This window comes from Oryzias latipes, chromosome 19 (genome assembly GCF_002234675.1).
Source record: "Oryzias latipes chromosome 19, ASM223467v1".
NCBI classification, from domain to species: Eukaryota; Metazoa; Chordata; class Actinopteri; order Beloniformes; family Adrianichthyidae; genus Oryzias; species Oryzias latipes.
Window position 1 is genome coordinate 11913092 of NC_019877.2, and position 24742 is coordinate 11937833.

The 24742-nt window shown below is 39.2% G+C and overlaps 1 protein-coding gene across 1 annotated transcript in view; it reads right to left on the reverse strand.

Annotated features, from left to right (window-relative positions):
* The window catches only part of adam12 (ADAM metallopeptidase domain 12), a 100036-nt gene extending 75492 nt beyond the window's left edge, over nucleotides 1-24544 (reverse strand). The window contains exon 1 of the mRNA XM_011488263.3: nucleotides 24115-24544. Coding sequence (XP_011486565.1) covers nucleotides 24115-24199 — 85 coding nt within the window. The 5' untranslated portion in view covers nucleotides 24200-24544. The remainder of the gene's footprint in view (nucleotides 1-24114) is intronic.
* Between the last annotated feature and the right edge of the window lie 198 nt (nucleotides 24545-24742).

The following is a 24742-nucleotide window of genomic DNA, read 5'->3' on the forward strand; positions in this document are numbered from 1 at the left end:
GGGTTTGTTTCAGTGCAAACATTTCAAATCAAATGTTTTGGTTTCTAATGCATTTTACTTTGCAGTTTAGTTGTATCCACTGTTCCTTAACAGCAGGGGAAAAGACATATAAATATGGGGATGATGTAATAACATTTGAGGAACGTTATGCCCTGAGCATGATGAATGGTATGTTTTGATTTTGCAACTTTCTCAGTTGTGAATCACATTTACAACGCACACAAACAAAACGCACTCAGAGGAATACACTCATTCTCCACTTCAACAGATGCCAGCTTCCCTCATGTGTACGCCATTCCTCTCCTAATTGTGAGTCGTCCCTTCAAATTGCTGAGTCTGCTTATTATCCGGCGTTAATAACCCAGAGCAGGCACGAAGCTCCCCAGCTGAGCTTTGCTCTGCTAATTCTCTGCGGAAAGCACCATTCTGGAGTTCATCACAAAGCCATTCAAAGCTGATAGTGGAGAGCAAGAGGTGACCAGCTCAGCACTCTGCATCTTGCTCTGGCGTGATGATGAGAAGCAGACTGGGGTGAGAATGAAGGAGACTATAAACAAACAATGACGGGATAACAGGGAAACGTATGGGAAGGGGGCAGTCACACAATGAGCCATTTCCAAAACCAGCACACAATTGGACAATCATTCGAAGACGGCTTCTTTAAAGTCTGCTGGTAAATAACGGTTTTGTTTCTGTGGTGTGCTGGTTTAATTCCTGCTTGTAAATTGGATTATATCGATGGAAACAGCCTGAAGGCTCATTTCTTTTCCACACGCCTGTTGAGGTATTAGTTAAAGCTGGAGGGCGGCGTGACTTTTCACGCTGTGAGTAGGCGACTCTTGTTTGCTAGAAAGTTATAAGAGCAACAGGAGTATTGAGGGAGTGGTAAAAGTCATATTTCTATATTCAATAAAAGGGATCTTCATGAAGCTGAGTTTTGGCTATGGTCACGTCCGTTTCTGCTCCTCGGTATAAGGAAGGCTTGTGTAATTTATATTGCCTCAATAAAATCAGTGCTAGCTTGGAGGACTGCGTATTGGATTTGTGGGATGATGTGCAGCTGAAATGAGATACAGTTTGGTGAGCAAGAAGCAGTAAAAAAGGAAATTAGTTTAGAACTCTGTTTTGGAAAAGAGAATAAAAGGATATGTATTTTGCTCCCGGTATGTAAAGACATGCATGACGGGTTCAGTTCAGCTGGTGCTTTACCACGACAACAGAAGAATATAAATAAAGATGAATGAATATTGATCAAAGGGACCCAGAGCAAATTTATTGCAGCTATGAGATTATTCATTCGTAATGGAATTGTTTAATTTTCATGAGGAGCTTTGGCTGGGATTTTAGGAAAGTAAAACAAAAACATTTTTTATATTTTCCTTTTTTTTTTTGCAACAATGGTCTTCTGCAGAAGACCTTGGAATGCAATTTTATATGTTTTCATGAATGAAAAATATACTACCCTTAATGCTACCTGATGGGGGAAATCAGCAGAATCTTCAAGACTTTATGCCGCCTGATTTTTTTTTAAAAAGGTTGCTGTGGTCATGATAGTAGACGGTGTCCCTCAGGCATCAGTCAGTCAGATGAGGAAGACGCCACAAAATTGTGTGACCGCAGAATGGTGCAAGCTGGATCGCCGGCTGGCAGCAATTCTGATTGGACGATGTGTAAATGTCTCTGAACGGCGAACGTCCATATCAGTTGCCCAGTGGGGTATATAAAAAGAGGACCATTCTGCAACACTGGTCATTCGCAACTCAGATTTTGAGCACACATTATAATCTTGTCAATTCACAAATTTACACATTTTTAGACAACACGCCTCCCAAGAAACCCAGCAAGGGCAAAGCCCTGGCACCCATGAATATGAAGAGTCCAAGCGGTCCAACCGCAGCAGAAGTCTTCATCAGATGAAGAGCATCAATGCATTAATACAGCATCAAAGCTGTATCCCTATTTACATGCCGAGTTCTGGCCAGGAACGCCAGATTGACGTGTGGTCATCGCCAGGCTCACGTCAACAGCCCTGGTTGAGTGGCCTTGCTGCTACCGAATGGTTTCTAACAATCGGATGGTGGCAGTGGGAAGGCAGCACAGGGACAGGGGGGGTGGCTGTCTAAAATCAGTCGATCATCTGACGATTTTAGTGAACTTGGAGACCCTCCTATCAATCAAACATCGTGCTGCTGCCATCTTGCCACCCGCCTGTCACTGGACTGCCACCGCACGACCACTGACCGATGTAAAAAAAAAATCCTCCAGTTGTAAAATGTTTGCTTTTTCTTAAAACGTTTTATTTTTTGGCTGAAAGCATTTTTTAGGTGCGGACCAGTGGGCACCATATGCTTATACTGAGGCACCTTATTGGTCAGTTTCTAACTTGAATAATTTGCGAAAAAGAAAAAACACGAAAGCAAATGAGGATTAGATGAAAATGTTTTTAAAAAAAAGGTATCAGAGCAAGAATGGTTATTCTGACCAATAGAATGACTGAGTAATAACTATCTATTCCTCAACAGAAGTCTATGGGATTTTGGCGTCTTGGAGCCAGCCGGTACTTCCTATCTGGAATGTAAGGGAGGAGGGGTCAGCTTGTCCACTTCCTATTTATGTTTTATGCTTCCAACAAGCTCACTCTTGACTGGCAAGAGTGATTCCATTTGAAACGATGACTCAGATCAACCGGGAAAAAAATTGTGACTGAATTTACTTCTTTTGTTGGAACCAGAAACAAACCATTTTCTATGGGTGATGTCACACTCACTCAATCTGGTTTTTATTTACAGTAAATAAGAACAGCCAAAAAAGCAAATAATAAACTCATAACTAGACAAAGTGCATATAATATTTACTATACATTTCAATTAGGACCATAATTATTAAACTCTGACTTATCAGTTATTAGTTCAGTGATATACAGAACACGAGTGATATGACGATTTATCGTATTTCGGGCAGATACTCGAAGCAGTGTTTTCAGGTAAATACCCCAGGGCGGTTCAGTTAATTAACTCACCTGCTCAGCGTCCTATTTAAGCCAGGTGCGCAGTTGTTCATTCTTTCTTACCTTCAGCGCTCATTCTTCGCCGGTCTCCGAGCCCGCGGGTCTCCTTCTCTTTCGGCGTCTTGCCGTGTTCCCCCGTCCTTGGGAAGGATGATCCCCATCTTTCTGATGTGGGGTTTTGGTTTCGCCGCGTCTGCTCTCCTTAATTTCTCCTCCGATCCGCGGGCGGCTGTCGATCCGCGGGCGGCTGACGGCGCACAGCGCGTTCGTTTCGCCGCGGTCGCGTGCATCTGCAGGGGGTGTGCTTTCCGCAATGTTCGGGATGTCCGTGCCCCCCGATCAGGAGTAGTCCGGGTCTTCTCGTCTGCCGTGGTCACCCCAATTATCCACGGTGAGCGTCTTGCGGTACTTTTCCCGTGTAGTTTTCTATGGCTGCGTCTCACTTCCTGTTTACTTCGGTGACGTCACGCCCCTAAGGACCCTGGGAATTGTAGTTTTTTCTCCGGGTCCTTCATGATGCACTTCTGATTCTTTTTCTGCTGCGTAGTTCTGCGTCGTCCGGTTGTTTTATTTTTTTTCAGGGGTTGTGGGGTCCTTTCTGTGGTTGTGAAGGCTGGCAGGCCTCGTTTGGACAGGTTTCTCGTGCTGGCTGAATTTATCGTGGCTTTTAGCATTTGTTTTCTATTGCTGTTTTGTTCTTTGGGAGCTGTGTGTAAATTTTGATTGTCTTTAATTTGATGCTGGCTTTATTATTATGGCGTTTCTTCTGTTTGTTTTCTTCGTTGTTGTAGCTGCTGGTTAGTTAGAATGTGAATCAGTGTCTCTTGGACCCGTCTCTGCTCTGTGGACATTTTTCCCTATGATTGGTCTCTCTTATGCGTCTATGGCTCATTTTATTCACTCTGCGATCCTCGTTCATTGCCCCGCATGTTCTGCATCTGGTTCTGCTCCGCCTGTTTTTCCCCGCTCTGTGTACCCCAGTGGGTCATTCCCTGGCTTCAGGGACTTGCGTCGGCCGCATTAGTGAGTGTGTCAGTCTCGTCGCGGCCTTGTTTTCTCGGCTGGACAGTTAATTTGTTATTCTCTCTCTAGTTTGGTTGGAGGTTTGTGGGGGCTATGTGATGGATTCTTCCGGGGCATCGTTTTCAAGCTGCCACTAAGGGTGGCCCCTAGGAAGTGTTCAGGTTGATGTGACTTGATCTGGACCTGCTAGCGCCTCGCAGTTAATCTTCTGGGCATCAGTGGCCTGGTTCCCCATGCGCCTTCAGGATTGGTATATATTTTCTTCAGCTCCCCATGCTGTCTCCACGAATTTCCTCCGAACGCGATATAAGGCTGAGGATGACTGTCACTGATGGTCTCACTGTTCTGCCTCTATGCCTCTCAGTGGCGTCTCTTGGCCTTCAGTTGGCGCTCCAGGTGTTTGTCGGTTTACCTTTCCGTTGTCGTGGCAGTCCTCATAAAATCGACTTTATCGCCCTGTGCTGGATATTTGTAGGCGATGGGTGCCCTTCATTTTGCATGTTATTGATTATTTCTTGGTGGCCAACTTTACTCTGTATCCCTGGTCTTTTGAATCTCTGTGGAAAAACTTTATTTTCAAAATTGGGTTTCCACGTTATCTATAATGTATGGTCCTCCACCCGTCCGGATTTATTTTTCTTCTATAGATTTGGGTGGTTCATTGATGCTTGTCTCTCCCCATTATGTCATCTCTAGCTTTTGTGCAGCATGTTATTTCTTCGAATTTTGGTTGGATATGATTCGTCAATGATTGGGCCACCTGACATTTGCTGTAGCTTTGGTCCTATGGTCATCCGTTCATCTTGTGTTCTTGTTCTGGGTAGTTCGATCCTGGGCCACGTGTTCCTGTTCTGGATTTTCGTGTTTTGCGTTTGATCTTTCCGTCTCTATGCCTGGTGTGGTTTTGTGATACCTGTTGTGTCTTCAGGCTCCCTCCACTTGTTCTCCTGAGTCTGCGCCTTCTGGTTTGGGGGAAAAGGATTTAAGAAGAGTGGTTTGTGTTTGTCCGGCCGCCGGAATCTACAGCTCTGATGGTTTTTAAGGGGTCGTCCGGTTATTTCATCCTTGGAGATTATATTAAGGCTGATTCAATATTGAATGATAGTATTGTGTCATCGGTTGACTTGGTTAATGTTTAAATAACACCTTGAGCAACTTCTACCCTGACCGTAGGAAATATATCACTTGCGCTCTCAAGCTTAGTTCAAGAGTTAAATCTTGTGTCCACAAGTCAGTCTTCCATCTGCCTTGTTTAAGCAGATGACACTCTGCTAGATGCATCCCCATTTAGAGGCTTGTTATACTCCGCCTCTAAATGCTTAAGGTTCAGTCTAGCACAAATACTATCAAAACCTATGATCCCTCATGGCTCTCAAGTTCTCTTTTGCAGTATCCAGTCGCCCTTGGCTAATTGAAAAATTTGAGAACCACTAATATCAAATACAAGGCATCAAATCCAGCCGAGCTGTAATCCTTTGCTACGTGGGATGTTGACCTTCCTCATATACAAATATCCTTGGCTACTCTTCCCATCTACTACTCCTACTCCTTGATGGCCTCCTGAAGGTGCGTCCCTCTGAAACTGTCAAAGGTTACTTTTCTCATCATTGGAGTATATAAAAAATTGGTGTTAAGATTTCGTGCAGGTCATATATTTCACTATCATTTCACTGTTGGAATTTGTAATTATGGTGGTTTCTAGGGTGCGATAAATCCACAATGGGTCTTTACCTTAACTATCTACTAAATTTCACTTTCTCAGATTTGTTTTTTTTTTTTGAAAAGCACTGTTATTTAATTTATCTCAATCATTTTGAAACTGATCAGTTTCTGGGTTATTTATATATTCTTGTCAAGACTAATACTGCTTTGTTTTTATCTATGCATCGCATCCTGAGTCTGCGAACCCCTACGCCCCGATCAGCTTCTCCATTTCCAGGAAATGATGTCACCCATGCATTCCTTGATCTGGTGCTGCAACGATGACTGCTCGACGTACCTATTGCTGCACTGAAAGGGACGGGGCGTTGGACCTCCTCTGCATTCCAATGACACTTCTGACTGAATTAATTAATCAATGTCAACCGCAGAATGAATGTGAATTCTTCAATTATAGATGTTAAAAGAAAATTATAGCCAGGTGGAAGCCTCAAAATTTAGGTTGCTCTAAGTTGTATCATAGTATGCGCGGAGCTCGAATCTGGTTCTTAAGCTCATTTGTTTGCTGTACTCGAACGGGGGCGGCCCAACGGTCAATGGTGCCGGGTCACACATAGTAGATCCACTAGTTAGCATGTTCCCTTCGTGGCGCTGTACTCGAACGGGGGCGGCCCAAACGGTCAATGGTGCCGGGTCACACATAGCAGATCCACTAGATAGCATGTTCCCTTCGTGGCGCTGTACTCGAACGGGGGCGGCCCAAACGGTCAATGGTGCCGGGTCACACATAGCAGATCCACTAGATAGCATGTTCCCTTCGTGGCGCTGTACTCGAACGGGGGCGGCCCAAACGGTCAATGGTGCCGGGTCACACATAGCAGTCATACTGGGAAATGAAATGAAAATGGAATGCTGCCGAAAACACACCCCATTTTATTACACACTGATTATACATTCACATTTTCTCTTCTTCTGGATGATTTTAGTGTTGGGGGTTTTGTTACCCGAAAGTTTTATGGAAATTTTATGGAATTTTATGGAAGTTTTATGGAATTGAACGGAGCCTTATGCCAAACGAAAATATGTGAATGCCAACTTAAAGAATATGGAAAAATGTCAAATAAATATTTCTTACTGCAAGAGTTGTCTGACTGAAATGACGATTTATCGTATTTCGGGCAGATACTCGAAGCAGTGTTTTCAGGTAAATACCCCAGGGCGGTTCAGTTAATTAACTCACCTGCTCAGCGTCCTATTTAAGCCAGGTGCGCAGTTGTTCATTCTTTCTTACCTTCAGCGCTCATTCTTCGCCCCACCCTCCTCCCCGGCTTCCACCTGTGGGCTCCATAAAGGGGGGTTTTGTTACCCGAAAGTTTTATGGAAATTTTATGGAAGTTTTATGGAATTGAACGGAGCCTTATGCCAAACGAAAATATGTGAATGCCAACTTAAAGAATATGGAAAAATGTCAAATAAATATTTCTTACTGCAAGAGTTGTCTGACTGAAATTAGGATTTAAGTATTTTTAAATCCCTATTTTCCAATATGTCCATGATAGCAGCTGAAACACCACATCAACAGTTACATCAAGTTCACAATGACATTACTTAAAATATGTAAACCGTTCACAGTATAAAAATTATTGATAGTATCTTAGATTTTAAAAAATCCCCTTAGTTTTATCAAGTTTCCTAAATGGGAGTTCGGGACTTGGGAGTTTCTGTTGGAAGCTGTTGGTTGACCTTGATCAGTTCTTAAATCTCCAAACATTCTTGGATACAGAACTGTTACAACTCTGACCCCTTTTACCCCAATCTATTCTCCCCAAAGCAAACCAACAGTTGGTTGTTATTATTAAACCCCAGAGCCCCCTTTCTCTCATTGTGCCTTAGCTCTCTCTCTTTTCTTGACAGGCAAAAATGCAGCTGTGTGTTTAGTCGTTTTTTTTCTTTTGCTACACAAATGACATGCCGTTCTTTTCATTTTCACACTTGATGAGGCCGTGCCCCCCACTTGTCTGCATCTTGGTTGGGAGATGGGATAAAGAGCACTCCAGATGACAGTCTGGGTCTGATGAGCGACACAGGAAAGGCACACAAAAAACATTTTCCACAGTCATTCTGACAGCAGTTCTCTTCTGTACTAAAAAACCCATGGTGTTGGTTCCAAACAAGAACCAACACCTTTGACAGCTTAAAGAATAGACTATGACAAGTGAAATCCTCCGAATGGTACAAACTCTTGAGTAGATTTACAGAATTGTTGCTTTGCTTTCTTAATCCTGTAAAGCCCACTTGCATCAAAGCAATGATGAAAAAAGTCAATTTTCTTTTATTAAAATGTGTTCTCTGATGGAATCCACAAAGAAATGTTTGCGGTACAATTTTTACAAGATGTAGATAGTATCAATTATGATATGTATGGTGATTTAGTAAGTTTTTCCTCACAATTATGTTATTTTAAGACGCAAAAATATTTACATGAATGTTCAGGAAAAAAGAACCTTATATACCAACTATCTCAAAGTGAGACAGCTGGTGTAAGTGGATTAATAAGAATTAATTATCAACACATTTTCTATTTTTTCAATACACCAAGTAGTTATTTTAAAAAAAAGATCAACAATAGATGAGTTGATCTCACCATAAAGTTCTGAAAATTAGCTTGACTTTTCCCACCAAAAGTGCTTTTCAAGGAGGCAGCCATTTTTAAATGAGCACAAAAAGCCCTTCTACTTCCTCTAGTGGAATGATAAATGACTACAACAAGGACCATGGAGTTTTATACCCACAATAGGCTTTTTGTAGGGATTTGACAATTAATCGATTAATCAATGAATCAATTTCTATTCCTAGGATCAAACCAGATTGATCTATCTGAAGCAGAATTGAATCAAATCCACCAATACAATTTCAAAAATTTGTTTTAAAATAAGATGAGTCGATAATCGAATCGAAATTGGAAAAATATCACTTGGAATGCAAAATGGTAAGTTTATTTTTACTTGAATTTAAATTTCTCATCAGAGTTCTCATCAGATCTTTGATTTTAAGGTTATATAAATCTGTTATTCTTTTAGAGTCAATCTGTTCTCTTTTGTGGGTGTTTGTGTTTTTGGACAATTTCATCATAATTGATGAGTTTTATAGTTTTAAAGTCCAGGAATTCACATGTATGAAATGAAGAAAATGCTGCTGAAAGACATTTTCTGAGTGACTGGGTACAGTCTAGGAATGGCCCCACTCACACTGATGTACCTGGATGCCTGTAGAAAACAGCTATGATAAATGATCCTTTCATCATCATAGAAAGGAAGAAGAGGAATCATCCAAGCAGAGGAAAAGAAAAACCAGCAAAACCCAGGATGTGTCTGCTCCCCTCAGGCAGACACATCTCTGATCGGGTCCAGCAGAAAAATAAATAAAAGGTCAGGTCAGGGTTTGGCACAACATATTTTTGAAAATCATTTCAGTGCAAAATATCAGGACAATGCACCTCAGCGACCAGTTCAAAAATGGCTTTTTCAAAGACATTTTAGCATAATTTGAGTATTAGACTGATTACAAAAGGTGAGTGAAAATTTGCTAAAACTAATACTTGATTGGTCATAGTAAAGAAATGGAAATTATGTTAAATGATGTGCTTCAACCACAAAAAGCCCAACTTGTGCATTTCAAACTAACAAAAATCAAACCCTGTTGTAACTGCTTGAATTCCTACTTATCTAACAATCCTTATGACTTATTATCAAACATGCATCTTTAAAGGGTCAAACTTGTGTACATGAATTTATGGATTATTATTATAGATTACAATTTTGACTGAAAGTTCTTCAGGGCAAAAGACTTGTTTTAAGTCTCAAAATATGCCTACTAAAAAAAACATTTTTTGTTTACTCAGATCATCTTTTGATCTATATTTGAGAGTATTCCAACGGGACAAATTTCATATTCAAAAAAAAGAAAAGTCATATTCAAAACAGACATGTCAAACCAACCAAAAGTTGTATTCAAATTCTTTTGAAAAGTTGTGAAAAGAAGTCATTTGCGCTCAACTCTGTCTTCATGCATGTGTTTCTTTTTGCTTAACCCATAAGTAAGTGGGTGTTAGAAGACATTATATTAGTGTGTCATCAGCATAAAAGAGATTCTGCTCCGAGGACGGCATATAAAGGGATCAGTTCAGGTTCAACATTTCTAATGCTTACTCCATACTCAACAGGGTTAATTAAAAATGTAATAATTAGTGTCAGAACCTGCACTATAACCTACAAGACTTAAATGGCTTTGTCTCTTCTCTCTACTCTTAAAAATTGCCTTTTGTGACGGTGTTGGGGGAATTTTCTGAGGTGAACAGAGCTCTTAAAGAAGAAGGAAATTTCTCAAAAAGGTCATTTTCATCAAGAAGTCTAAAAGCTCCAAATGCTTTCTTTTTAAATCAAGTTGAAAAGTTCAAAACAAGGGGGGGAAAACTGCAAGAGGTCGCCCCATTACACTTTTAAAATTAAAGAATGGCAGAATGAAATCCACTATTTAGAAAGTGAAAAAGAACATGTCCATCAAGGATATACAATTTAAAAAATATGTAGATTCAGGAATTCTTGGTAAGATTTTTGCTTAACTGGGCATATGGGCTTTAAATTCTATATCCATTGCATTTTCTCTTTTTGGAAACCATAACGAAATAATTGGCTCCGTGTTTTTTTAATTAATTATTTTTTTTGCACACATTTTAGACACTCCAATTAAATTTGTGTGGCCTACATAAATCAGAATTGGATAAACAAACGCTGAAATATTTGAAATTTGGACTGCAGACAATAATAAATTCCGAGTACTTGCAGAAAGAAATAAGATTAAAAATTTGGCACTAAACTGATGTATTCTTAATACGTTTCCTGCAAATTCATCATTTAAAAATCTTTTTATGATTAGTAAAACAGACATCCTTTATAACAGAGTTGTCAGCACTGAAAGCAAGGCCTAAATTTATAATTGTTTTTACTCAGTTATCAAAATACTTATAAATCTTTTTCAGGTGACCGAGAAAGAGCACAAACACGGATGAATGTAAGCCGACTCAGAAGCAGCTAAATGAACTTTAAAGTGTACAAACATGTGCGCTCAGTTTAAGACGAATTTGGAATAAATAATTGGATGTTGCCACCCGGAACAGATGGACAATGACTTAAAACACACAGAGAACATAACCCAGAGGGATAAAGAACACGGAGACGGGGAAAAAGCTGTGTGTAAAGGCCAAATCAATCGTCTCTCAGCCCGATCAAGCCGAGTTTCACTTGCCAAGGACAAACTGAAGACACAAACAAAACACCAGGGACAGCTGCAGTCAAGGTCTGTTAAGAGTCACAGAAGAAGAAAACCATTCTTCAGAGGAGTCCTTGGGTGTCAGACTTCAGGAGTTGAAGAAAAAGACTTCTGCAGTTTAAAAAACTGTAATTCCAACAACTCCTTTTCTGCAAGTGTCAGTAGAATAAACGGAGAATGGGTTTTCAATGTGTAATTAATATAAATAGAACTTGTTTTTTGAAAGACCAATAAATTGTAACTCTATTTATAACATTAACACTTTATTATGTGACAGTCTGTAAATGCATTTAGTTTTTTTTAATGCAATTTGATTAACATTAGAAGAAGACAAAATGTGATTGGACACAAGTGGTTGCATAATTATTTTGAACATGCAGTTCACACTGGGCTTAGAAATGATCGTTCAAGCGACCACTTCCAATGAAAAGTCTAGGTAAACAAGCATAAAACTCCCGTGTTCACACGTAGCAAGTTTTAAAGACTGTTTTGGGGCTCAACGTACAAAACGTGTGCCCATTGAACGTGCGTTGAAAGTTAAACAAGTTGAACTTTGACCAATCACAGACTTGGATTTGGTAGTGATGTAAAAGTAGCATCATTATTTATTCACGAAAGTTCCAACCGTTTGAAAATTGATCACGAAGGAGAAATTTTGACATTTGACACTGACATTTTACACCAAGCCCCTTCCAACTGTGAGTACATGCACTAATATCAGGCAGGGACAGTCCAGTGTGAACGCCAAATGCTAGTGTGTTCAAGAATGCTGGTTCTTGAACGCGCATGACATGCCCGGTGTGTACCTAGCATAAACCATGCGTGTGTTAGTTGTGTCCTTATGACTGTACCTTAAAAGCACCATTTCTGGTATAATCATCAACTCATAAGCACCTTTTGGGGTTTTGGGGACATTTTTTATTTATTTGACATTTAATGCTCACACACCATGCCATACTTTTTTATTAAGCTGTAAATGCAAAAGCCAATGAAATAATAAATGATTTATGAATAAAGGAAGACTAAAAAAACAATCTCATAAATAAAAAATGGGGAGGATAATAATATTTCCACCAAATAACCTGACTGAGTTGGAGGAAAGAACTCCAGAACAAATATGCCAACCTACACCTCCCAGAGGGTGGTAACGCACTAGGCTCTTATCCAATCAAAAGGTCAGAGCAGAAACAACGGATTATGGTTAGATGAATTTCTGAATGTATAGCTCTCTTTATTTGATTGGATAATCATAAAGTTCGGTGTAAAGAGTCTTGGACTCTGCAAAGAACAACTCACATCACTGTTGATGTTCTGGAGACCAAACGGAAAAAGTCCCACTGACGGATGTCATCATCTAAAAATCGTGATGCAAGAAATTTTGCAAAATAATGGAATGTGCTAAAATAAGCATGTGAAAGAGTTTTTCTTTTGTAAAGGCCCGTACACACCGGGACGAATATTCGCCAGGCGTTATTCGCCAGCGTTTTTCGCCACGTTTTTTGTGTTCACACCCAGGCGATTTTCGCTGACGATGAGCCGAGCGAACATGCAATTTCCTTCCCTGACATTAGATGGCGCTTAATGTAAACAGAAATACTCCTGTACACAAGGTGGCGCTGCGCAAATTTACGCTTCTTAAAGTCGCTTTTCACTCAGAAGAAGAGAGCAAGTATTTACGCGCTTGTCAGAATCATACAAAGAAAACATGAATATTTCAAGCATCAGTAGCTCCAACTGGTACTTGGTAAGGGGATATTTAAGAATGTCCGTCATTATTTCTTCGCGGCTGTGTAGACGCTACTTGGCGTCTAACTTCTTCGCTGGTATGTGTGCTCAGCAAGGCAGTTTTGTGTTTGAGCGCCCCCAAGTTGTGTTTTACTGTAACTTCAGAAGCTCCAGACACGTGTGCAAAAGCGCCATTCTCATTGGTCGAATAGATTTCGACGCGACGCGTCGAAAAAAAAAAACGAACCCGAGGCGTTTTTTTTTTTTGACGCTTTGGCGCTTGGCGTTTTTTCGCCTCGGTGTGCACACTCACATTGGTGCCCTTTGTTTAGTCACGAGGCGTTAAACGTCGGCGAAAATCGCCGGCGAAATTCGTCCCGGTGTGAACAGGCCTTTAAACTCAAATCTTTCAAGTAAATATCTTCTACAAGCTTATATTTATTTTGGTTGTTATTCAGAGCAATTACTAAAGTTGTGACACAACCCAGCAATGTTTCTAGGGCAAAAGCTTCAATTTCAGACCATGTCGGAAAATGTGATTATTGCAATTGACAGGCACATCACGAATTCCATTGATGCCCAAACAGAGGGCAAATGATGTTAATTCAAATAGAATAATTGTTGGGAACAGAATGATGAATGAAGCAGTGAGAGGACCCATCAAGCAGACGTTCTATCATAACGTGACCTTGGACAGAAGAACTATAGACTGCCTCACTGTTGTTTTTTAATGCTTGTTCCTTAAAATACTTGCAGAGTTCCAACAGTTGCTAATCATTGATACCAACAAATCTACTGAAACTGTTTATTTTTTCGACATTTAAAAAGAAATATGACATAAATGTTTTGATCAGCCACTAATGAAAAATCCAAATATTTATAATGAACCTCTATTACGGCTCTGTCATGCGATAAATATCTTGAGCAATTCATTAATCATGACCTGTAATTAATTCATCTAAATAATCTATTTTCATCTAACTTTTTATTCAAAAACCTCATATCAAAAAGTCCACTTTTTCTAAAAAATGATCTAAACTTAAAAAATGTAATAAGAGTTTCTTCGTAAGCGACCATGGTAGAAGTGGGACAATTCCCTTTGAGGTGTGCATTTTTAGAGATTAATGGAAGCAACCATCTGACGCTACCAATATTTATAGATTAAAGATGACATTAACGCATTAAAAACAAAAAAAAATATGCTAATTTATCTGTAATTAATTGCCATTCATTTGACCCCCCCTACCTCTAGGTTACACACTTAGAGATTGACACAAAACCTTCAATGAATATGATCAGATAATCTTTTTTACATAAGCAACAATCTCACACACAGGCTTGCTCAAAATAAAATCTGAAGGTAACGAATACTTACTTTTCTTACCCCCCTCACCTTCTTTCCTGCATTGAGCCACAGCTCTGGAAGTCTAGCAGAACACGGTGCAAAGTGCTTCATAATTTTGGCAGGACTCCATGGTAAACATTGAACCCTATTGGGTGGCGATATGTCAACACCATTTACATTAAACTAAGAAACACAGAAACCACCATCACAGTAAAAAAAAAAAAAAAAATTCCCCTGCATCTCGTTAAAGCAGCCGTTAACCCAAATCCAATAATAAAGCAGTGTGTCAGAAGCCACGGCTATGACAGACATTAATTGCTGTATTTATTAGGGGACATTTTTTAAGGCTATAAAGGAGCGGTTTAACACCAAGCTCCCTCTACTGGTAAATAGCTCTTTGTGTCAGAATATAATAACTCTACGAGAAAAAGATGGCCCCACTGTAAAAGTTTCCCTCTGCTCAGCATGAGGTTAATGCTGTCCGAGAATCCAATGACATTACAGTGAGACACTTTGTTTTTTACCATCTCCTCCCTCATAATTTTTTCTCGCTGCCTGTCATGAATACTACATGCGTTCATGTAGCAACGAAGGTCAGAGCTGGGGGATCCTCCAGAGCAAAGCTGTGTGAAAGCTCATTATATGGTTCCTAAGGCAGATTTGGTTTTGCGGCTCATTGGAACTTCTCCCTATCATGGGAAGCACATGCCTCGTGCACTTTCAAAGCTCCTCCGAGAAGCCGCGAACGATAAGTAGCTGCGGATACTGACAGATCCTTCAACGTCAGATAAAAACCAAACCCTCGTTAGGACTTAGTAAATCCATTCCAATCATCTTTTGATCTATTGTAAAAACTTTCCCAGTGGTCTTTTAATTATGATTATTTCATTTTTAGCCAAATTCAAAAAACTTGTCAGAAAATTTCATTTTCTAGGACATAATTTCTGAGTTATTAGTTATGGGCGGTGAAAGGTTTTGATACTAAATTAAGTTTTTTTTATGCATTTATATTATATTACACTTTCATACTTTGTTGTTAACACATTGTTGAATGCATTGCTACATTAACCCAATCTAATCAGCACTTTTCCACTGTAAAACAAAGCTATAAATGTTCTTGTCGGCAGTAGCAGGGGGACGGACACTGACCACTGAGGTATTAGGGACCATGGGGTCTGAAGCCACACAGGGCCCGCCTCGGGGGTATGCCTGTGGAATCCATTTTACAGGGCATTGTTCCTCATGGTGAAGATCCAGAGTACTCAGTTTGAGTTTGATTCAACTTTTATAAATGGATTCAATTCCAATTGAGTTTTTTGGTGGCTTTCTTCCCTTATCAACAAACACACAGAGGTTAGTGGTTGGTGCGGAGCAACCCCGTCCACCCCTTCCCCTCCCGTGGCTGGGAGCTCAGAGCAGGGAGCTCGCAATGTCACAAGCACAATCGTTTTCAAGTGGAATTTCTTTGTCTGCTCCTTGATTTACAACAATTTGAAAAAGGAAATCCTCAGAAAGGCAAATTTAATCTTAATTTTCTTCACATATGTCCTCCATTCTCAGAAAATGCAACAAGCACATGTTAAAAACACAAAAAACATGTTTATTTTATTTTATTTGCTTTAAAGGTATGTTGCCAGTCTTTCATCACAATAGAAACTTCATTCATGTTACAAATTAAGACAGATGTAAACTGATGTACTAAAATGATTGAGTTGATCAAATATATGTTAATCTACATATATATACATATATTTGTATATGCATATATATTTTTATATATATACAAGACAAGCAGAAAGAGATTTAGCCCTTTATAGCCGTCAAATTACAAAAAAAGTTGTTGATTTTATATTGACCTTTTTTGTAATTTGACGGCTATAAAGCACTCCGCTCCTATTGTCATAAAGACATTTTGGCCCAGTTTCTTCAGCTCCAGTTTGCAGTTATTTCAGTTCATGCTCTGTCTGCTGATCCTGCAACAACATTTCAATCAACTCGATGTCAGCACATTGACTGGATGATTGTAGCTGTTTGAATTTCTTTAACCTTTTTTCATGGCTTTGCCTCAGCGTCAGGATCTCTGTGTCAGCCAAGCCTTTAGATGTTTGCCTTCAGAATATTTTGCTGTACGGACAGGCAACTCAGTGGCTGCAGGTCATAGGGCTGTCAAACAAACCACAGGTTTGTTTTACTTCCTCAACACCATACCAAAAAAATGAAACCCCCACCTTTTTAGGAACCAAGAACATCCCTAATATTCTTCCGATGTTGCTCTCCTTTTTTTCTACAAATCATGGATATTAAGTAAAAAACTGAAAAAACTTTGTGTTGTAAGGATGCTAACAGTAAATATGTAAATAATGACGTCAACATGAGTGCTTCTAACCCACCTAAGAAAGCTGCAAGGCTGTGTTTTTCTTTAACACACAGTGAAAAGTCAATTTCAGTGCCATTCCACTGTCTTTAATGGGACATAATGCAATTAAACAGAGCTGGGTACTTTTCTTATTAGATTTTTAGAAAGAAAACATTGGCTTTTCAGCTTTCCAAGCATATAGATTTTAGTAGAAGTCAATAAAGTGTAAAGTTGTTTGTTCTCAGTTTATTATCTTGTGTGTTCTCATGAGTAATTTAAGCTCTCTGATTTACTTGATCTGTAATTTGTATGCACAGATCCATTTTGTTTCCCTGTAGAAACTTTTCGACTTAAAAAAAAAAGGATATGTGAAGGTTTGTCGATTTCCCCTTTTTAATTTGAACACACTTGCTTGTTGGATTCTCACAAAAGCAATCAGCAGGCGTCAGTTTAGGCCCTTAAATTACAATATACCATACAATCCCACCTTTTGTGTTTGAAAATGTTAGAAAGCAGACTTTAACGGGGCCAGGTTGGTCAAGGTTTTCCTTGAACCTTCTCAGCTGTCTGTGTTTTGAGTCTGCTTAAAAATACATCAGTGGTTTGCCTTTCAAACCAAACTCTGACGGATGCGAACAAAGATCTGACAGCAGCGGACCTTCAAGGGGGCCAATTTGTTAGATATTCATACAGGCAGGAAGTGACCTGTCTGCTTCCTGATCAAATAGGTGCCAATTAGGAAACATGTTGCATTTTGCCCTCACTCTTGCAAAAATAAGGAAGAAAAATCAGTCTAGACACAAGTACAAGACAGGATTGTAAGAAATTAAGGAGAGCTTGTTTTAAGCTTGTTGTTGGTGTTTTTAACATGTTCTTGTAGCATTTTTCTAATGGTGGGGAACAAATATTTAAAAGAAATTAAGTTTAAAATTGCATTTCGGAGTATTTCTTTATTCAGATCGTTGTGAATCAGGAGCAGACGAAAACATGCAGTTGGAAAGAAGTTTGTTAAGTAGAAAATACACTTGGTGGGCCACAAACTCCCTCCTGCGACAGAAATTTCTAAGTAACTACTGAGCCTTTAAATTGTTTTTACAAAGAAATCCTTGAAAAAAATATATTCAGTGCTTTATCATGGCCCCTATAAGACAATGATGAACTGGAAGATGTTAGAGTGGCTTCAAAGTTCTTGTTAAAAAGTACCTAAAGCCTGCAAACCTAAAAAAAATTAATGCCACTTGAGTCACTTTTTAATACAAATCCAAAACCCATTAGAAAATCTCTGAGAGAATATGTCCAAAAGGAAAAAAAAAGGAGAAATTGTAACATTAGTTGGAGCTCTTCGAGCCTGTATGCCTCTTTCCAGGCATAAAGTAGATCAAAAATTGACTCTGGCCTTATCCCTTTCTTTGTAGAAGGCTTCCCAGCTGAGGAAAGTGGCTTATTCCATGGAGGAAAATCCATAAACCCATAAAGCTTTTGCTTTTGACTGCAGGTGTGGAACACAGGACTTTGGGGAGAGCAGGAGAGAAGAATTCTTTTGTAAAAAAAACAACAAAGAAATACAAAAATTTGAATGAAACCTAGTTTTCCTTGCGAAGAGTTTGAGACATTTATGTTGTGGCTTCAATAATCAGTCATGACTGCGTGTGATAATGCAGCATAGCAGATGGAGGCCAATGCGTGAAAAATGTTCAGAATTCCAAAGAATAAGAAAATCTGGTTCCTTCAGCAGAATATGTGTCTGCATGATGCATCATCCAGCTCCTATAACCACATCAGAGGACAAAGCATGAGCGTAGAAAAACTGTGGCCATCTGTCTTTGTCCACAATTCTGAGACTACTCTGAATACTACCGTCCTGAGGTCGACATGTTTGATAAATGATGACATCTTCATATTTATTACGTTTACGTTGCACAATATGAAAACTGACCTTTGTCCAGATTGTTGAAATCTCACAGTCTAAACACATTTTTATTCCTTAACTGCAAACTGTCATGGTCAACAATGTTCTTAGGTATCTTAGTGCCTGTCCTCTTACCAACTACACTTTTTTCTGTGATTTATTCAAACTTAAATTGTTTAAAGGACTTAAAAAACAATCTAATAATATTGGATAATATATATTTATAGTGGGTTTTTTTATGTGTGATGGTCTTTATCTTGCTTTTTAAAATTAGAAAATGTTTTTATGTAAAGCACTTAGAGTTACATCTGTAGGAAAAGTGCAAATATAGTTTGTTTGATTTGATTTTTATTTACATTAAAAACTGTATAAAATAGAATAGCAACACCAACTCCACAAAAGCATGGACAAATTCAAAAGCAGTAATGAGAACACAACTCTGGCTGGCTGACTAAAAATGTTGAGTGATTTGGTAAAGTTTTTAGATTTTACTAAAACAACTCTAAGATCTAAGTGTTGTAATAAGCACAAACTGTAAACCATTATTAGAAAGATGAAAATGTTCACATATTACATTTACTTGTCACTTTTTGGGACCTGTTGATGTTTTTTTAATACAATAGCTAATAAAGAAACCATATGGCAGCAAATAACTACATTTAGATATGTACTTGAAGAAAATTTGCTTGGAGTAACTTTAAAAAGCTTCTCAATTGTTATTGATAAAAAATATTAAAATATGCATGCTGCTAGGATATTTATGCATTAACATTTCTGCTTACAGAGAAAAAAGGTAAAAAAAGACCTCAAGTAAGCAGTGTAAGACAAAACTGTGCAAGAAAAGAACAAACAGTCGCTCTATATGAAAAAAAGACAACTGCACCTCAATTTACTTCCATATTATAAACTAATTATGGAGAAAGCCATCTTGATCATGTCAAAGCTGAGAGGCTGCGGCAGCAAATGGCCACACTGGAAGCGATTTTTGTCATTTATAGCCACAAAACTGTGGCTAAAATTACAGTAGAATTAATAAAATAAGACAAATGAAAATTGGAAAAAAAATTCTTATCTTAAAAGTATTGTCTTTATCTGCAACAGTTAGCTAAATAAAGAATACCGGTATATATATAGTCGGACGGACGGATGGATAGATAGAGAGAGAGAGAGAGATAAGCATGCTTTTTGGAGAAACTTATTTATCAAGCAATGACAAAAAAATACGACAACAAAAATTAAATAAATGTTAGGCATCATCAGTGGTTTCTTAATTAAGGGTGTATTCATACTGTTCACATTTGGTTCTTTACAGGTGGTCTGAATTTGTTTCCGATCGGACTGAGTTCCAGTACGCTCTAAGTTTTCTCAGTTTGAATGGGCTCCGTGCTCAGAGCTCAGTGCTCAAACACAAGGTTCAGGACTTGATCCGGACCAAATTAAGCAGTCTCTGTCTGAACTAATTGACTTTTCCAGACTGAATCCACTTCAAATTCCACCATCAACCATAGTGTTGTCACCAACCGTGACCTTTATAAGCAGAGTGAACCCCTCTTCTGCTGGTTTCTTCTACACACCGTTCCAAAAAAAACCTTATATCATCTCAAAGCAGTTTCTTGGACCTGGCAGTTAAATTCAAATCGCTCCAATAGCCTCTGCAGTTACCAGATCTAAGTCCCACCAATACACCTTTGAGACTGGGAGGTTCACATCAGAATGTTCATTAGACATACACTGACACACAGCAGCTGTGTGACGTTACCTTCATGATGTGGTTCAAAAGCCCCTTAAAGCCATGCCACAAAGAACTAAGGCAGTCTGAAAGGCTAAACGTGCTCCATAGCACGGTTCTTACTGTAGTACTTCAAAATTCTGGCTAAAATCTAAAACAAGTTTAGTGTATTAATTTAATTTACATTAGTATATTAGTAATTTTGAAAATGTATTACCCGCACATTAAAACAGGTGGTTTTGTGTGTTTTTGTCTCAATTAGGTAAATGAGGCTTTTATATTTACTGTTAATTATTAGTCTCTCGAGTTAAAAACTTGCTTAATTCAAAACATCTCTTGCATGCTATGTATTACTGTTTTATTCTTAAAAAAAGAAATAAAACATGTGCTTTAAAATAGCCCAAGAAAAACTGGATTCATATGGGAGTGCAGCCAACACATTTCAAGACAAATCTGTAGCAGTAAATGAAACGCTTGAACATCTGATTAAATATTCATATCCTAATGGCCTTTTCGGGGTTCTGATCCACAGGGGCACAAAGCGGTCACTGAAAGGAAAGCTCGTGCAAGAGCCTCATCAGACGAGGGAATGTGTTTTGGGAGGAGGCTGTTCATTCCAGAGGCTTCCCAAGATGAAATCCAAAACTCACGCAGGCCGATTCGAGAAGAAATATCTGAGGAACCTGAACCGTCTGGGCAGACGAGAGAAGAGCCTCTGGGATGCTGAGCTAAACTATGACCTGTCTGGGTGTGAAAGTCCAGGGAGAAAGTCAAAAACTTTCCCTTTTGTTGGGCAGGTCCAAAGAGTCCAAAGGAATGGGAGGTCAAGCATGACTACTTTTCAAATATACGTTTTCCCACGTGGAACTGCAACTGGCTGATCATTCCGCCTTAATGTACAACCAACTCTGCTCACCAGCTTCCTGAGCATTTAATAGTCAGAGGAAGTCATCTGGAAAATGTGAATCCATTCATACCAAAAAAGACATGAACTGCTTTTGACTTGGGATGGGTCACGTCACAGTGATAACGTCTCACTGGGCTTGGACACTGCTGGTATGTTTTACAACAGGCCGAAAATATACATGCAGCTCGGCTTTCATTTGTCCGAGGGTGCAGCAGGCAAGCTGTAAACAATGCTCACGGCAAAGACAGCCATGTTTACTGAAACCGTGCAGCCGGCTATAGAAAACACCAGCTGGAACTGACTTTCAACCATGGGAGGGAATCAGTCACAACAAAAAAAATCTTCCAACAAAAGAAATAAGACAGGCAGGAAGGAAAGACAACAAAAGTGCTCAAGAGGCGTCTTATGAAATATGTATGCAAACATGACATTTCATGGAGCTGAACATTTTTAGCTCTTCTTAGCCGTCTTGGATGGGTTTATGAGCGACGTGTGGGAAGACAAAGTGGTGCTGCATAAAAGATAGCACTAAATCTTTACACTCATGATGGTAATCACAGTGTAAGAGGAAAGGGGAAATTATAACCCAAATTCCCCCAAAATAACCTTTTTCATAAATCTATTCGTCCATTTTCCAAATGTATTTAATCCCTTTTGGAGTCATAGGGTTGCTGGAGCCTATCCCAGCGACTGACGGGTGAAGGTGAGGTACACCTTGGATGGTTGGTCAGTCTATCGAAAGGGCCCTTATTTATTCTTCTTAGCAAAATAAAAGCTCAAGCTCATTTACTTATTGATTTTGTTCTCAGTCTTTGTTGGTCCCCATATCATGATAGTTCCATCTCCATGTTTGACTATATAGGTGGAGTTTAACAAAAATTGCTTTGTCTTTTTGCTACTTTACACTGATGCTACGTTTAAAGCTGACTTGGAAACACACATTCAAGCGACCACTTTCAATATAAAGGTCTGTGCGTTTCAGGCTACGCAAGTTTTTAAGTCTATTTTCAGGCTCTACGTACAAAATGCATGTCTACTGAACGCACAGATTTAGTAGTAATGTATGGGTAGTATCCTTTTCAAATCACGGAATTACCAACCATTTCAGAATTTATCATGGAGGGAAAATTGATCATCCCGATTTGTGCCAGGTGGGAATTAAACAACACCAAGTCTTTCATTTATCGGAATAGAGCTGTGAAAGAGGAAACCTGGAGTAAGATTTGCGAGATTCGCACTGCACTGTCGGTAGGTGCGCTAGTATCAGGTAACAACAGGCCAGTGTGTACATCATATGCTGAAAGCGCATTCAAGATTGTCGCTGGGCGTATTACACAGATGGATTTTTATTCTTAAATATATTTTTAGTTCTTTGTTTATTTATTTTTGATGGCCCACGATCTACCGTCACATCCGTCGTGATTGACGTAATAGGCAGCCCTGCTCTACACTAAAGAAACAAAGGTTCTCAGTAGAAAGTTCATTCTTAAGTTGTTTTTTTTTAATACACATTCTAGAAAGTGCATTTATTGATGGTTTAAATGCTTTTTTGTATTCATCACCAGTTCTGTATCTTGTTACAAATCTCTCTCACTGGCCTGCAGGCATTAATTTTACATCATGTATTGATTACTGTGTTCTTATGAGGTTTGCTTTTTTACCTGAATGTTGAGAACTGCTGCAAAAAAAGATATGTTCACTTTGGGATAGACTGGAGCACAAACAGATTGGAGCTTCTCTGTAGTTTTAAGGGCCATTAACTAAAACTGCTTCCTCTATTAATGTGACGCTGTTGGCTCCAATAACAGTGAGAGTGACGCCGGTACATTTTCTGTCAAAGAAGATTGTCTTTGACTTTCCGAGGCTCAAATGAAGCGGCCATGATAAGGTTTGGTGAGTCGGCGCCCGTGGGAAACACATATCAAGACGAATGTCTGATGACGGTGATGACTGTTACTGAATAAATGAACATCCGATCCTGGTTTAAAGGATTTTCCCTTGCTGATAATGAATTCCCAGGCATCTGACTGTCGTGACTGAGTAGACCAAAAAAAAAAAGAATCTACCGCAGCATCTTCATACCACTTTATTACACATTGTGTTTGGGATTGAGGTTCTTGTTGAATCCCACCTTGAGGGAAATAAATATGGTGTCAGGTGCTCTTGCCCATTAAAATACAGAAAAAGACACAGGCACCTTTGCTCTTAAAAATGTCCCCTAAACTCATATGAAGACATGTCTTGGTTTGCTGCTGGGATGTCGCAGCTTTTAAACAAAATTTCTAAACATTTCACCCTCAAACAAACAGTAAACTTTTTTTTTGTTTTTTTTTATTTGCTTACCACCAAAGCAGCCTCATAATTCAACAGAGAAACTGAAGCATTTTGGGATTGATTAAACAATCAGCAACTGGACACAGCCAGAAAAAAACTTAAAGGCTGCCAATGATGACCAGACGCTTACGCAATCAATACTTACAAAGCTCTTCTAAAGCACCACAGAACAAGCGTACTCTTGTTGGAATAGAATAGAGTAGAATAGAATAGAACTTTATTGATTCCTCAAAGGAAATTTACTTTCTACCACAGCTTTATTAAAAACAGCAGATAGGTAATAAATACTAGACAGTCGCACTGCTTTATTGAGGTAAAATGAATTTCTCAGTTTATATGGTACATAGCACATACATGTGTTAAACATCTTTAGGTTCCAACTACTTAAAAAGATTTTTTTTAAAAAGGATGTAAGGAAATGAATATAAATTCAATGATAGCATCAAAAAGGGGGTTATTTTCATATTTATTTTTGAAGGTAGTGGCGAGTTAGAAGATTTTGGAAGGGTGGCAATCATGCGAGCGTGTTATAAATGTTCATTTTTAATAAATTTTGCAATGCTTAAAGAAGCTTCTATTGATAATTCTTTGTCAGCAATGATTCTAATATTGGCTCTAAAATGGGGGGACAAAGCTTTTTTTGGGGGGAGCGCTACCCCCTTTAACTCCGCCCCTGATTATCATTATTCAAAAAACAATGTTTTTTTTAAATATTTGAAGTAGAAGTGTTCTTGTTATGTCTTCATGATTAGCTGTCAGAAATGCAAAGCATCACCTCTTCTCACCTCTTACCTTCAGCAGAGTGGATCTTCTGGCTCATCAGCAGGGAGACTGTGAATGCCTGAAGTGCTGTCACAATTACAAAGTTCCTGCTCATGATGCTGACGCGTGGACGGCGAGTCTCTACTGCAGCGCGACCATCATCCAGTCCCAGTCCAAAAACAGCTGATGCGCAGGGGGCCTCCCCCCAAAAATAAGAGCCGCTTCCTGAAATATGAGCAAGTCCAATTTCCACTGACAAGCCGAGACCATCTGGGGGCTTTTCCCCACTCAGCGCTGTCCAGATGGAGAAGCCGCCTCATGCACAAAGTGGGAACGGCGAGAGAAAGAGGTCCGGAACTTGAGGAAATGCGGGCAGATGCACAAGCTGCTGCGTTCTCAGACGCCCGGAGGAATGACATCCATTCCAGCGCAATTACCGAGGAGAACTGTTGTCTTATGAGTAGGAGCCATGTGCTTCCTAGTGCCGCTCCGCGGGGTCCTAAAGCCCGCCTATCCAGAGATGGATTCACAGTCAACGGGAATTAGGCGCAGCTTCCTGGCAAATATTTCAAATTAAAACTCCAGAAAAGCTATAGTTGATTAAGCGTCATTAAAACATTGATTTCATTGCGTTTCAAAAAGTCTTGCTAACCAGGTA